The sequence below is a fragment of the Chelonoidis abingdonii genome, chromosome 1 (assembly GCF_003597395.2).
Source record: "Chelonoidis abingdonii isolate Lonesome George chromosome 1, CheloAbing_2.0, whole genome shotgun sequence".
Classification (NCBI taxonomy): domain Eukaryota; kingdom Metazoa; phylum Chordata; order Testudines; family Testudinidae; genus Chelonoidis; species Chelonoidis abingdonii.
The window spans coordinates 232,110,918-232,127,554 of record NC_133769.1 but is presented as its reverse complement, the minus strand read 5'-3'; the positions used below and the strand labels follow the sequence as shown (position 1 = coordinate 232,127,554).

General features: G+C 41.9%; 1 protein-coding gene across 6 annotated transcripts in view; it reads right to left on the bottom strand.

Moving 5' to 3' along the window:
• Positions 1–16,637, bottom strand: part of PIR (pirin) — a 111,247-nt gene that overhangs the window by 17,258 nt on the left and 77,352 nt on the right. For 5 of the 6 annotated variants that reach the window (XM_075060384.1, XM_075060373.1, XM_075060380.1 and 2 more), the window contains 2 exons: positions 15,524–15,608; positions 670–714 (listed from right to left, as the gene is read on the bottom strand). In XM_075060384.1, coding sequence (XP_074916485.1) covers positions 670–714; positions 15,524–15,608 — 130 coding nt within the window. The remainder of the gene's footprint in view (positions 1–669; positions 715–15,523; positions 15,609–16,637) is intronic. The other variant, XM_075060377.1, reaches the window with a different exon arrangement.

Genomic DNA, 16,637 nt, shown 5'->3' with positions numbered 1-16,637 from the left:
AGGGGTGGCCAACCTGAGCCTGAGAAGGAGCCAGAATTTACCAGTGTAGATTGCCAAAGAGCCACAGTAATATGTCAGCAGCCTCCCATCAGCTCCCTGACCCTGTTCCCAGCACCTCTCCCTCAGCAGTTTTGTGGCATGCTGGAGGTGCATGGTCACTGCAGGTTCAGGGGAAACGGTGGGAAGGGCATAGGGCCTGTGGCAGAGCCAGGCACATTGGAAAGTTGGTGCCTATGGAAGGAGCTGCATATTATCTTCTGAAGAACTGCATGCAGCTCCTGAGCCAGAAGTTGGCCACCCTTGCTCTAACAGATCGCTGTGCTAAACCACAAACCTTTAAATATGGAGATATACCTATCTCATAGAGCTAGAAGGGACTCTGAAAGGTCATTAAGTCCAGCTCCCTGCTTCACTAGGCAGGACCAAGTACTGATTTTGCCCCCGATTCCTAAGCGGCCCCTTCAAGGATTGAATTCACAACCCTGGGTTTAATAAGCCAATGCTCAAACCACTGAGCTATCCCCATCCCTTTGTTATTTTTGATTTTTTAAGTATGGGATCTAAATTATTTGTAGGTCTGATCTTCCTTTTTTCCTGTAGAACAGTAATTTTTAATAAGTTAAATCCTCCCTATCAACAACTGAAATAAGAGTTTAATGGGAAACTTACCAACATACAGATTGCCAGACAGAGTGTAAATAAAAGATGTCCATCCTGAAATATAATCAAGCAATATTAAAGGTTAGCATACATAATATTAATGTACTCATATTTAACACTGCATGGAATTATACTGATACTGTATGCTCCGTTCTCCATATGTTCCACAGTGGCTCTCGTAATTATATACAATAGATTTATTCCTATTTAACAGGACACCAGCAATTTAAAAGCTCACATTTTCATCTGAAAACTTTGTATCTGGTATCATTATAAGTAATACCTAAGATTACTATAACTGGAAACAATTAGATATTTTATCCTATTGTTTCATTTTGTGTGGTCACTTTTACTATTTCCCCTGTATAATTATGTAGTTTCTCTTGTTATTTGTGTGAAAATAACCAGGAAATAACCAGGAAAACCTGTTCAAAAACAAAAAATAGGTGGAAGTTCTCCAACATGATTCATTTTGGAAAAATTCCCCATGTGTCCCTTATGGGGCACATTTTTATCCCCCATGTTGATTTAGGCTTCTGTAAAATTGTTTCAGAGGGGTGGCCGTGTTAGTGTGTATCAGGAAAAACAACAAGGAGTCCTTGTGGCACCTTAGATTTGTTAGTCTCTAAGGTGCCACAAGGACTCCTCATTGTTTTTGTAAAATTGTTGTTTGCAGTGGCATTGTAGTCGTGTTGGTCCTAGGACATTAGAGAGACGAGGTGGGTGAGGGACAATATCTTTTACTGGATGAACCTCTGTTGGTGGGAGAGACAAGCTTTTGAGCCACACAGAACTCTTCTTCAGGCAGAATAAAAGATGTTACCTCACCCCACCTCGTCTGTATAAAACTGAGCAGTTCTAACACTTGTGGGTGGCACAAAGAACTCAGCACATCACAGTACTTTACATACACTCTGGATTTATTTTTCTCTTCCTCTTATATGCAATCTGAGACACTCCATCCTTGTAGAAATGTTTTAAATAGCTTTACTACATGACCAGACAGGCCACTGACTAATTACGGAATTCACAAAATACCCCCTCCGGATCTTTTACTTCATCTGATTGTAAACATTTTAACTCCATGTCCCTTTCTCCCAAATTGAAATTAGGTCTTCTAAACTTTCCTGCCAGTGCCCTCAGATTTTAGGCATTTTTGCCTGTCTTAAATCATTTTCAGTACGTCTGTTCTCCACCTTTTGTTCTGGCTGCATAAAGTCTGAGAAAACCACAAATTCCATGCAAATCTCCTTGGAGGGAAAAGCACTTAAGTCTGCCTTCTTTTTTTCTTTCATAAGAGATATTTATTGATTTTCTTTCCTGGTTCTGAAATTTAAATTCCAGAATCGTATCCACTTTTATTACTTTCTTCACAGTAATTCTGTATTAGCCTCAGAGCTTTCTCAGTTTTCTCTATCAGTAACACATTTTCCTTACCTACTGTAACAGTTTAGTATTGTATTGGACCCTTTTTCTTTGCGCAATTCTTCCTTTAAACACCTGGGGCCAGATCCTCGGCTGATGTGGTTTCAGCAATTTATACCGTCTGAGGATTTGGCCCACTAATTTCTTCAAGGAGTTCCTTACTAACTTTCTTCATTTCTCTTCTGTAAGATGAAATGCTGAATTTACCCCTAGTAAATATTTTCCCTATAATCCATACCAACCCTCTCCTGCATCAATTTCTGTCATTTGGTATAACATTTTTACCACATATTTTAGTTTAGAAGCCTCCTTCTATTATTAACTGCACTTGATTACTAATCACACCTTCACCATGCAAGCCACAGGGGAGAGTAATTAAATTTAAGGATGCCATTCTTGTTCTATAATAATCTTTCTTTAATGTTACTGGAGGAAATAATTAAATTTAATAGAAGCTATAGTTTCTCATTTGAGATATATAGTATTCTCACTGGTTGATTGTATTAGATCCTACTTATTCACGTACTTGGTAACGTCCAAAATTCAATAATTTGCATAGGTTGCCTAGTGATTAGCATGAGTTAAAAAGGTATATGATTTTCAATTAATGATCAGATTTGTAAGTGTAGTGGTTAATATCCACTATGTGTTGTCCTATATTTGGCTTTGTGCAATGCAGCCAAGTTAATATTGCTACTCAAACATTAACCTTCACATTTTTAGATTTTTTTCCTATTTGGTTTTAGCTTTGCAATGGTAACATTGCAGTAACAAGGATTTTGCAAATAATTATATTTAAATTCAATAATTACCAACAACCAAATGAACATGGTGCTACTTTTTCTGGTCTGCAATTACATCTGGCACAGGTCAAAAGTAATGCTAGTGACATTGATAAGAGTTACTTGTATCCTTGTACTGGGAGAATCAGGCAATCTGTTAAGTTTTCCAAAAGAAAATGACCTCTCCCCGTGCCATCAATTTTTCTTTTAAAAATCCCAATCAGGGCCGGCTCCAGGCACCAGCACAGGAAGCAGGTGCTTGGGGCAGCCAAAAGAAAGGGGTGGCACATCCAAGATCTTTGGCAGCAATTTGGCGGTGGGTCCCTCAGTCCCTCTCCGAGGGAAGGATCGGCCACCGAATTGCCGCTGAAGAATGAAGCAGCACGGTAGAGCTACTGCCAAAGTGCCGCCGATCACGGGGTTTTTTTTCTTCTTCACTTGGGGCGGCAAAAAAGCTGGAGCCGCCCTAATCCCAATGAATGAATACACTTACATCACCGCTCTCTCAAATATGTACTGTGCAAAAAGCTGTTTGGTACAGTGATTAAGGCATGTCACAGAGTCAAAAGACCAAGGTGCTAGTCCTGGTTTTACCACTAACTTGCTGTACGACCTTGGGTAAGTTACTGCACTGCTCCATGCCTCAGTTTCCCTATTTTGTAAAGTACTTGGCAATCTAAAACTGGTATATACAAGCTATTAAAATGTAGTTCTCATCTATGCTGGAGATTTGCTATAGCTATAGGAAAGGATAGTCTAAGCACATGCCCCTCTGAAATACTTTCTGGATTTTCCTTCCAAGTCTTTATTTTTTTTTTCTAAATTTAAAGAACACATCTAATAGTACTTGTATGTCAACTACTGCAGAGAATAACTGTAACAATCTACTTTCTCCCAATTCTCTGGGCATGAGGCCCAGAACATGCAGATAGTTGGACCCTATTTATCAGTCTGTTATTAGCCTGGAAAAACATGATATATAAACTTTTGTTGTAAGGTCACCAGCTTTCTCCATAAATAGAAACATATGGAAAGATGGGTTAAGCATAGAGTCTTGAGACCCTTAGAGAACAGGTAGCTGCAACACAGCGCTTAGTTAGCATTATTATAATCCTGTTGTTTCAGGAAGGTGTTTAATTTTGTTTCATTCTGCCAATATACTCTCTCCCTGCACTATGTTCTCAGGCTTAAAAGTTCTGCTAAAACTTCTACTGCCCCAGCCCTTTTCCCAGTAAACTCAATATGAGTTTTACTATTGATTTCACTGGAAACATGGGCAGGCCAAAAGATTCACATTATTAGAATAAAAACGAGAAAGATGACATAAGGCATCATAATGGAGTTTCTTCGATAGTGATTGTATTGATCTGGGAAACAGCAACATAGTGTATAACATTCTAGATATTTGGGGCTTTAAATTCTCCATTTCTACACTAAGCTTAGGGACAGTGTGTACTTTTTGATTTGCAATATGCTCCTCTTGTAGCTTAAAATAATTCAATGATGAATTTGTACGTGTACGTCCATCTTCACAGCTGAACACAGCATTTGACCCTGTGCGTAAGTTGCAAAATGTCATCATGTCATTGTGCTGGTGGTTCACTCACACTGCCAGTTTAGATCAGGCTGTCCCCAGGCACAACCTCCACATTCTCTTTGCAACTTTGCAGTCTTTATAGGGGAAGGTGGCACCAGCTTGTCAAGTGAAGGGTCAGTCTGAGTTTGCAAGATAAGTTGTATCAATGAGAAGATCATTTCAAGACACTCCTCAGCAGTCCACTGCCTACTGTGCATCTTCTGACTGAAATGGGTCAGGAAGTTCTGGTACAGCTACCTTTTTTCAACCAACAAGAGACCTGGATCGCAGTCCATAAGTTGAAATGTGGGAAGCCATAAGGGGTTTGTAATGTCATCCCTGAGTTGCTGAAGACAGGTGAGAGTATTGTTGTACTATGGCTGCACAGGCTCTTCCAGACCATCTGGTGCACTGATATCATCCGAGATGACTGGAAAGGGACAATAAGGGTGAATTTAGCAACCCTAGAGGTATTACGCTGTTGTTGTTACCATCCATGTTAATGTTTCAAATCAATGATACACTTCATGGCAGAGATCGGGATATTTAGTGTGGCTCTGGACCTGATCATTCCACTATCAACCAGATCTTTCCCTTGAGACAGTTTTTTAAGAAGCTGGCTGAATTTAATAAGCTGTGCACAGTACTGTTTATAGACTTCCATCAGGCCTTGGATTCAGTGCAATGAGCAAGCTTGTGAAAGCCATGAGGTGACTTGGCATCTCTGAGAAGATAGTGTCATTGATTGAAGAGCTCTACAATGGAACAGAAAGCTGCGTTTGAGTTTGGGAAGGCTGCACTGAGTCACCTTCATTGTTCAGTATCAGCACTGACTGGCTGATGGATAAGCTTGAGGAGGCAGTAGGCATTGAGAAGAACACCATTTTCCTTTGAGACCTCAAATATACCGATTGTCTTGTTGGCTCAGTTTGGTGAATCACTGCAGCTGATGGCTGATCTGCTTGGGAAAGAAGCAGAGTGCACTGATCTGCTTATCAATCCAGACCAAATTCAGTCCCTGGCCATTACTATCAAGCAGCCTCCAGCTCCAGATTACAACCAGCCAAGTATTAACCTGTGTGTTTATGACACTGAGGAGGTGGCAACTGCCAAATACACGGGCAGTATCATAGACAGTTCTGGAGGAGGCTCAAAAAATGCAGACACTTATATAGCAGCAGCCACCACCACGTTCCGGGCCCTTAAGCAGCCTCTGTTTGGGCTGTCATGATATCGAATTTGCTATGAGCTGCGGCTCTATAGGACTACAGTTACACTGGCGGTACTGGACAGCCATAAAACGTGGGTGCTGAGGAAGGATGAAGAGTGGAGGATTGGTGGGTTTGATTCTCGCTATCTTTGCCATAATAAGTGGCAGGACAAAATCAGCAATGAAGATATCCATAGCCAAATCCATCAGCCACCTTTGTCAGCAGCTTTCTTGGCACAGTCTTATATTAGGATAGAGGCCTCCTGAATTAGGAAGTGTTTACCAACGAATGCTGCTACATGTTTGGCAATCATGTGTTCACCAGAAACTTCAGTGGCATGATAAGATTGCTCATGGCAGACATAGCTAGAGATCAATCTGGGTGGTACTCGAACTGCAAGGAGGCTATGTCCTGTTGGGATCTGCTATGAGATTATGATGATGATGATGATCACAGACTGCAAAAACATTAGATTTAAAATTAAATAGTGAAATCACTGTATATAAAACGTGGCTTGTTTTCCAACCCTACACAAACCCTATCTCACAATTTCAAGATAGCCTTCTAAAATCCCTCTCACTCCATTCATTTCACTTCCCAACTGTGGCATCTTTTCAGCAGAAAACTTAAAAAGACTCTGGATTTTCAGAAATTCTCTCACTGTTATTCTAGCACTGGTGCAGCTTTACAGGTGCTGGCAACAGTGAGAGCGCTAGGGTAGATTAGCCACTAGCTTTCCCACCATTGGAAGACTGGCAGTGAATTTACACAAAGCAGCTTTTCTGAGCTGGAAAGCACTTCATGCTCATCCCAGTCCTTTCAAAAAAAACCCAAATGACCATACCCAGTGTTGTCACAGACATTTTTAACTAATTCCTTCCCCTCTACAATTTTTTACTCTGAAGAACAAACTGGACTAATATAGTTCAGACACTAATACAATGTACGTGACATCACAATCCATCTGTCAAGGACAGAGTGAATTCTGTGACATTGCTAGGGACTGGCACAGGAAAAAAGCCAGTTATGAAGGAGAATATACATGTAAGTCAGTATTCAGCAGTGTGAGAAAAGAAATGAAGATAAACTAAATCCTCTTGTATCGATGTTTGGATATATAAGGGAAATGTGCTTCAGCATGACAGAGGCTCTCCAGGGTGCAATTGTGCAACCTTTTATTACATTTTAACTGTATTATCTGTGGTGTTAGAAGCACTTTAACTAACTTTCTAATATTATGCCAGAAGATTAAACATGTTATGACTATAATGTCCATGAAACATCTGTAGTATAAACCAAAAGTCTATTTTTGATGCTCTGCATCTTCTTAATTCTCAAGTATCTTTCATATCTTTTCTCTGTGCATTCCAAATCCCTAATTCCTTCCTTTTATCCATCCCCTTCTGTTCTTTCTGTATCACTTTTTTTTTTTTTTTTTTTATAAAATACACTGCTGGGAAAAGGGAGGGTGTATTTCCATATCCTTCTGTCTCTTTCAAGTCTCACATTTTTAAATGACAGAAAATGCATGTTTTGGGAAACACTAATGACCTTTCCGAGTAACACATCTCCAGCCCAAGTTAGCTCCCACACTGAGGTCTGACTGTTCACTAACATTGCCCAAGAATATGGCTTGCAACTGTTAAATCCATCAATCTACCTTTTCCTCCATGATAATGTATTTGCCCCAAGTCTATTCCACTTCTACCATGCTTACCTTGCTAATCAGTTTTGGCTTCTATACGATCTGTTCCCTTGTTGTTTTTGGCCTATCAACAATTTCTGTTGAAGAGGTTCCCCCATATGTATTAAGAGCTCTAGATCAGTTTAGTGCTTTGTGTATGGTATTACATCACTAAATTGCACTGCTTCCTCTCAAAAATTTTACTCTTAGAGATGCACTGTTAAGTTAAAAATATCCTACTTCTGTGACAAACAGCACTTCAGATTACGAAAAGGGGAAGAACTTGACGTAACTATTTTACCTGCTACTGCTTGGTAATTTTGCATTTTTCTCACACTGGACACTGAAAATAAACTAGTTACTTTCACTTACATGCAATTTTTGTCATTTTCACTTTCAAGTTTTCATGACTTCATTTCATGTTGTGATGTCTGGGTTACAGACAGAAAAGAGGAATGTGTGGTTCAGAAAACTCTTCTCACTGGAATTAAAAATAGCCATGATAACATTTCCATGGGTTTTAGATTTTGTAAATCATAGTTTTTACAAAACCTTAAATTCGGGATAAAAATGTGACCTGACACTATCTATTTAATAATACTTAGCATGTACATAGTCTACCATATCTTCAAAGCACTGTGCAAACCCTGACAAGTGTTTACATCATCCTTGTGAGATGAGTGAATAATACTGGCTCTGATCCAGCACTTCCTGAAGTCAGTAGAACGAATGGCTCACGTTGACTTTGACTACAGAGCTGGGGGGGAAATGGTTTCTTCATCTTGTAAAGTTTGAGATTTTGAAATTTCTTCCCATCCCAGACCAGGACAAGAAGTCAAAATCTCAAAAATGTTTGTGAACTGATAATATGAAAAAACTTTGATTGGGTCAATTGAAACATTGTGTTTCAATAATTCCAAAACATTTCTGATTTTACTCTTTACATTTTTAAACGTTTTTGAAATATAAACGAGAATTTCAAAATGAAAAGTTCCAAAATAGGATTTTTTTTCTTTTTTTTTTCACAGGGGGAGATTTATCAATGATCAGTTTTAGTTTTGATGAAGGAGCACTTTCCACCAAAAAAACTTTTTGTCAGAATATACCCAATGAGCTCTACTCAACAGGAGACAGATCAAGCCCATTCTCCCCAGTGTGTGGGCTGCATCTGCCCCCAGTGAGGTGGAAGAGCAACCCCTCCACAGGAAGACAGTCCCATGGATCCCCAGCAAGTGATCCCATGGGATTCCTACCCCCACCACAAGGACCCAGTGGGAGGGAAGGACCCTAATCTCCCAAGGAGAGGTAAGATTAAGCAGGGAGGCCTGGATCCTGCCTAACCACTTTCAGAAGAAAGAAGAAGCTATCTCAGCCGGGGAAAGACTGGGAAGGAACCACCAGAGGACAGGGAGCAAGTGAGGTCATATTGGCCCCTGCCACCATCCTCAGCAAGAGGATGCCCCTCAATGGGGGTTGTGCCTGCCTTTCTGTGGCAAGAACTGGCCTCAGTATTTCATAAAATGCCAAGCTGCACCTGATATGCCATTCTCCCACACAACTGATGCACAGCTCTGCACACATGGAAAATCATGCTCCTGCACAGAAGTATAGCAAAAACATTTACTGAAGTGCTTCTCTCTCTCTCAGTCCACACCACCTATGGAGGTACATCATCATCATAAAAGTGACACACATATGACAAGTGTTTCAATGCTTACAATGGAACATGAGCAACCCTCAGACAATAAGAAAAAAGGTACTGTGAAGTTGCAATATATAAAACAATTACAATGAGAATTCTTTTTGAAGACTGTCAAAGACAAGATATGAACCAGCCAAGACTTGCAAGTTGTTTTATTGGTAGGTTGTCTTTTTTGGGGTGAGCCATGGTATGCTGCCATAAGCTGATTTCTTCCCTGCCCAGTGCACAGTATTAGATTTGACATTTTGTACTGGAAATTTGGTAACATACAGAGAAGAGGAAAACTTGATGAGAAGGCAATGCTCAATTTGATTATGCTTATCTACAGACGTGCTCTGAAACATCCATGTTGTAGCAGGCATGTAACTCAATTTATAAAGGTGTTGAAAAGAATTGGTTTTATAGCAAACAGAATACTGCTTAATTATGCACCACACCTTCATGCACACAGAAGGCTGGGTTACAGGCTTCAGTTCAGCAGTGCACTTAAGCATGGTCTTAAGTCCCATTAAGTGAATGAGACATAAGCAGGTATTTAAATACGTTACTAAACTGGACTCAGAGTCTCCTAATTGTAGGGGCCATTCCACAGCCAGGGTCAGCCATGCCTTCTCCCACACCTGATATGCCTCCAAGAAGGGGGCAAACCAGAGCCAGTGGGAGCCGCGATCGGCCGAACCTGCCGACATGGCAGGTAAACAAACTGGCCTGGCCCACCAGGGTGCTTACCCTGGCAAGCCGCGTGCCAGAGGTTGCCGACCCCTGCTATATATATATTTTGAGATGAGATGTCAGGCCAAACTAGTCACATTTACTATTTGTATGATACATGAGTAACGTATCTGATGAGATCTGTGACAGATGCATATACAGGTAATTTGTTTTTCTGTATGTGTGGCATGTTCCGAAATCCTGAGATCATGTCCTCCCTCTCCTCCCACCCCCATAAATGTAAGACAGGGAACAACTCTACATTGTTTTGCTAAAAGTAAAATCAATTTGTTATGCAAATACTTTACAACAGTTACAGCGATGAACAACATTGAATTCTTTTTTCTCGAGCTAACAAGCAAAAATGTGTTGCAAATGTGAAGGAATTTGGTAATGATGGAGATTTTGCAAATTATGAGCCCAATTCTGCCAACCTTTACACATATGAGTAGCCCTACTGAAGTCATTGGGACTGTTCATGAGAGTAAGGGTTACCACATGAAGAAGAGTTGCAGGATTGGGCCCTAGATTCTTTACAATAATGTAATGGTCAAAATTTTACTGACTTGCATCAGCTGCTATTGTAAAAATACTGTGCATAAACATCTGTTTTCTAAGAAAGCAAAGTAACTGACCTGCTGCTTAACTCTTAGATGCAGGGCCAGCTCCATGCACCAGCCCAGCAAGCAGCTGCTTAGGGCAGCCAGCGGTGAGGGGCGACAAGTCCGGGTCTTTGGTGGCAATTCGGCAGCGAGTCCCTCACTCCCTCTCAGAGTGAAGGATCAGCCACCGAATTGCTGCCGAAGATTGAAGCAGTGGCGGTAGAGCTGCAGATTGCGATCACAGCTTTTCTTTTCTTTTCTTTTCTTTTCTTTTCGCTGCTTGGGGCAGCAAAAACCCTGGAGCCGGCCCTGATTCGATGTGTCTAGTCTGAAGGAAACACTAAGATGACCAAAAAAAAATTGGAAATAGGGTGCATTAATAGCCACTATAGAATGAAGTAGATGTACATGAAAATCCCATATTGTTACTGTTTCCATGTTTCTTTACAGTTGATTTGGAGAGAAATCCTCCAAATTGTATTGGTATTTTCTACATAACCAGGGGTGGCTCTAGCTTTTTGCCGCCCCAAACACGGCAGCAGGCTGCCTTTGTTGGCATGCCCGCAGGAGGTCCCCGGTCCCGCAGATTCGGCGTCTTGCCTGCGGGAGGTCCGCCGGTACCTCGGCTTCGGCGTACCCGCCGCCGAATCTGCGGGACCAGCGGACTTCCCGCAGGCAAGCCGCTGAAGGTGGCCTGACTGCTGCCCTTGCAGGGACCAGCAGGGCGCCCCCACGGCATGCCGCCCCAGCCACACGCTTGGAGAGCTGGTGCCTGGAGCAGCCGCTGTATACAAAAGAGTGTAATCTATTAATTAACAACTCTATAAAGGCTATATTAAAACTGTACATACAAGGAAATAGTTTGAAAATATTTCAGTGTTTGAAATATCACAGCTAAACTGTGTGGCTCAAGTTGTCTGTGCTTTAAAAGTATTCCACCGTTGGTCAAACTGGTTCTCTGCTATCAAATTAGTAAAATGGCTGATTCTTGAAGATATTTGAAGTGGCTTCTCATGGGCTAATACAGAGAGTTAACAAATTAACTTTAGATTATTTATTAGTTTGGTTTGGTTTTAATCTTCTTAATGTTTCCCAACTGAAGTGTATTTAGTGACGAGCCTATCCAATGACTGGGACTGGTGAGCACAGTCCACCAAAGTAATGGAAGGTCCACCCCCACAGTGAGGGAAGGACCACTGAACCCAGCTATAAATTGAGATTTACAATCCCGGAGAGTGGAGGAACTATTTATTCACAGACAAGGCATAGTACAGGCAACTGTGTGCAAATTCTCTCACCAATAGCTTCAACCTTAATGCAGTGAAACCACCATCAAGGATAAGAGAGTAGTTTAGTCCTCTTGCTGCTTTACTTTGAAATCTCCCCATTGAGAATAGCAATAAAGATACTACAGTGCCAACTGTGATGTGAACCCCTTACCCCAAATCTCAGAGCACCAATCCTTTTACTCAAACTCACTAAACAGGTGAAGATGGTAATAATTTTTAGTCACTGTCAACTTGTGGATCCAAACCAGGCGCATCCCTTTCACCAAACCAGTCTCCCAAAATCACATTAATTGGACTAGTTTTACATCTCTGAGTTATTAATAGTTTTCAGACCCTAGAATTTGGGCTAATAATCTAGTATTATACTTCACCTATCCACAGGCCACCTGCATGCAGGATTGGGACTACGACTCCCAGTGGTAACTTCATACCCTCATGGATCGAGAAGCTGTTGCAAGACCTGAGAGAAGGACAGCTCTCATTGCTTGAGAACTAGCCCGCTACAACATAGATATAGCAGCATTAAGTGAAACAAGATTGCCTGGGGAAGGTTCCTTGAGTGAACCAGGAACTGGTTACACCTTGCTCTAGAGGGGTGAGACTGAGACAGAGGACAGAATACATGGAATTGGTCTGGCCATAAAAACCTCATTGATGCATCAATTCCCAGACCTTCCAGTGGGTATCAATGAAAGATTGCTGAAACTACGCTTCCCACTAAATGCCAAACGTCATGCCATCATCGTCAGTGCATATGCACCCACTCTAACATGCTCTGACAACTCAAAGGAACAATAGTATGAAGATCTCAACAGACTGATCAAGGCCACACCAGACAAACTACTCCTACTTGAAGATTTCAATGCCTGAGTCAGGGCTGACAGCGAGAACTGGAAAGGAGTAACCGGGCCACATGGAGTAGGCAAAATGAACAGCAATGGACTACTCCTTTTGAGCCTTTGTTCTGAAAATGACCTGACCATTACCAACACTCTGTTCCGACAAGTGGACAAATATAAAATGACGTGGATGCACCCTGGTCCAAACAGTGGCATCTGATAGATTATGCCATTGTCAGAAGGCGAGACATCCAAGACATAATAATCACCAGAGTAATGCGAGGCGCAGAGTGCTTCACAGATCACAGATTAGTCAGGATGTCTCTTTAACTTCACACCGCTCCCTCTCGGCACAAACGCCTTAAGCATGTGCGACCTGCTTTCAACGTAGCCAAACTGAAGGATGCTCAGTGTTTCAACAATTTCCAGAGGAGTCTTGATGACAAACTGACATCCCACGGACAATTGATCAGTACTGTAACCGAAAAGTGGGACCAGTACAAGCAGATAGTGACTGACACAGCAATAACATCTCTTGGACCAAAGAAAAGAACACATCAGGATTGGTTTGATGAGAACCAAGAAGCTCGGCACTGGAAGTAAAGAGAAAAGCCTTTATCGAATGGCAGAATGACCACTCGTCAGTATCTAAATGGGACCATTTCAAGTACCTTCAGAGCAAAACACAGAAAGACCTCCGTCAGATACAAGACAACTGGTGGGAGAGCAAAGCCAAAGAAATTGAGCACTATGCTGAGACTCTCAACTCAAAGATGTTCTTCAGTGCTATTAAGACTGTCTACGGACCTTCTAAAGCAAGGACCACCTCATTGCTCTCATCAGACAACAACGCTGATTAAAGATAAAGAAGGCATCAACAAAAGATGGCAAGAACACTTTAGCAACCTTCTCAATAGACAGTCAACCGTGAATAATAATGTCCTCAATGAAATTCCACAACAACCTGCTCTGACAGATCTTGACTTTCCGCCCACTATAGATGAGATTAAGAAAGCTGTTAGCCAGATGAGTTCAGGAAAAGCTCCTGGAAAAGATGAGATACCAGCAGAGATATACAAAGTAGCAGATCCAGCAGCATTAGCAGCGTTCCACAGCGTGATCATCAGCATCTGGGAGGATGAAAACATACCACAGGACCTCCGCGACGCTACTATTGTCTCTCTTTCAAGAACAAAGGCAGCAAAGCAGAATGTGGAAACTATAGAGGCATATCCCTCCTCTCCGTTGGTGGGAAGATCATTGCCCGCATCATCTTGAACCGCAAAATAGGCAGTATTTCTGAGGCAAATCTACCTGAAAGTCAATGTGGTTTCCGACCTGGCCGGAGCATAGTCAACATGGTGTTTGCTGTCAGACAAATACAAGAGAAGTGCATTGAACAGAATATGCACCTGTATGCTGTCTTCATAGATCTGACAAAGGCGTTTGATACCATCAACAGGGAAGCCCTTTGGACCATTCTAACACGACTTGGCTGCCCAAGAAAATTTGTCCAGATTATATGCCTTTTTCATGACAGCATGACAAGCAAAGTATTGTCTGATGGAGCCACATCAGCCCCCTTCAATAACACAATGGCGTGAAACAAGGTGTTCTCGCTCCTGTTCTATTTAACCTGTTCTTTGCAGCGTCCTTAAACCATGCAATGAAAGATTGGATCGAGGTATATACTCAAAATACCGGCAAGATGGTTCATTTTTGATCTCCGTCACCTGAATGCAAAGACTAAGATAGTGCAGAACTCCTTCTTGAGGCACTCTTGCCAACGACTCCCCTCATAGCTCACACTGAAAATGATCTTCAGCACTTTGTCAACAAGTTTGCTTGAGCCTCGCAACTCTTCAGACTAACTATCAGCCTCGGAAAGACAGAAGTTCTTCATCAACCTGTAACTGGATCAAATGCTTCTGTCCCAGTATCTCCATTGATGGCACTCTCTTAAAGTAGTGGAGAACTTTAAATACCTGGTAGTGTCATATCCAGTGATGGATCACTGGATAAAGATCACGCACAAATATCCAAAGCAAAGCCAGGCACTTGGCTGTCTGAGTGTCAAAGTTTAAACCACCACAACATCCGAATGTCACAAACTGCGTGTGTACAGAGCTGTTGTTCTCTCATCTCTTTTGTACGGGTGTGAAACATGGACATGTATATAGGTGTCACATCAAGCAGCTTGAAGCATTCCACATGCGCTGCCTCCGCAACATCATGAAGATCCACTGGCAAGACAAAGTGCCCAATCTCGAGGTCCTCAAGAGAGCCCAGATGACAAGCATCGAAATGATGATCATGAAGTCACAGCTATGTTGGACTGGTCATGTCAACCGCATGGATGCCAACAGAATCCGCCACCAGCTTCTGTATGGTGAGGTCTCCCAGGGCATCCGGCATATAGATTGGCCACGGAAATGTTACAAGGACACTATCAAAGCCGATCTGCAGTACAGCAGTATCAAACCTAGGGACCTTGAGGATGCCGCCAGCGACAGAACACAGTGGCCTGCAACAGTCAGGAATACCTGCATCGCCTTTGAGGAAGACCGCTACCGGCGTCTACAAGAGGCACGTGAACGACGTCACAGAGCATCAACAGCGCACAATCCACTGACCGCGAACTTCCCATGCATCATCTGCAGCAAAATGTGCACCTCTAGAATTGGCTTGTACAGTCATCAGAGGGCACATCATGAGACCAACAATAGATGATCTGCACAGATTTGTCATTATCGGATCGATGGACTACCAAGGAGGAATACTTCAGATACAGGGGAGGCTCTTAAGCCCTTGGATACATGGATGACACATCAATGAAAATTCTGCCCCTGTATTCAAGGGCAGCATTTGGCCAAGGGTAACTAACTGCCATGTTGAAACTTTTAAACTCAGAGGATACAGAATACTCCATAAGGAGAACATTTTACCCATAATGATACAAAGATACAGAGATTCATACTCAACCCATTACAGGAGAAGTGGCTTCAATTTCTTTGTTAAACCAGTCAATGAAATCTTTCCTACCTTTGGGAACTGGCTGAATGTGCTTGGCTCCTTTGTCCAGCTTGAAGTCCAGATATAATGTTGGTGTGCGAGTATATACCTTTGACTGGGGAAGAAGTAGAGAGAAAAAGGTGATTTCTATAAATGGAGTATACCTTTATATCAGGGGTTCTCAGACTTTTTTACTGGTGACCCCTTTCACGCAGCAAGCCTCTGAGTGCTACCCCCCTTATACATTAAAAACACTTTATTATATATTTAAAACCTTTATAAATGCTGGCGGCAAAGCAGGGTTTTGGGTGGAGGCTGACAGCTTGCAACCTCCCATGTAATAACCTCACGACCCCCTGAGGGGTCCCAACCCCCAGTTTGAGAACCCCTGCTTTATATAATATAATGATTTTCACATAATAAATAGCTGGTCGTCAAATGAATAACTGAGTTTGTTGTTAACAAAACAAAAAACTGAGTTACATACTCTATACAATATTTGAAGATCATTTCAGCACTACAATTATTTAACTGTATTTTGTAGCATCTTTCATATGAAGCATGTTCCAAATACTTTTCACAGTTAAATAGTCCTAAGACAAAGTTAAATAATAAATACATTACGGAAAAATGAGAGAGATCAAGAGGTACAAAGGGGAAAAGCTGTATTTCCAGCTGAGATATGAAATGTTTGAAAGTGTGAATGAGGTGGTGAGTTACAGGTCGGCTCTTCCATATAGCTAGACCTGCAGAAAAGTGGCTCTTACACCCAAAAACGGTGAGATTACAAGGAGGGAATGAGACTGGGTGATAACAGAATGGGGGAGTGAATTTGCAAATTAATTCCAGTTCTACAGTCTCACGTTGGAGTCTTGTTTTGAAGTTTTTTTGTTGAAGAATTGCCACTTTTAGGTCTGTTATTGAGTGACCAGGGAGACTGAAGTGTTCTCCTACTGGTTTTTGAATGTTGTAATTCCAGACAGCCCCGCAACCTGAAGCAAATAGTCACCAGCAACTACACACCAAAAACACCAACCCAGGAACCGAACCCTGCAACAAAACCTGTTGCCAACTCTGTCCACATATCTATTCGAGGGACACCATCATAGGACCTAACCACATCAGCCACACCATCAGGGGCTCG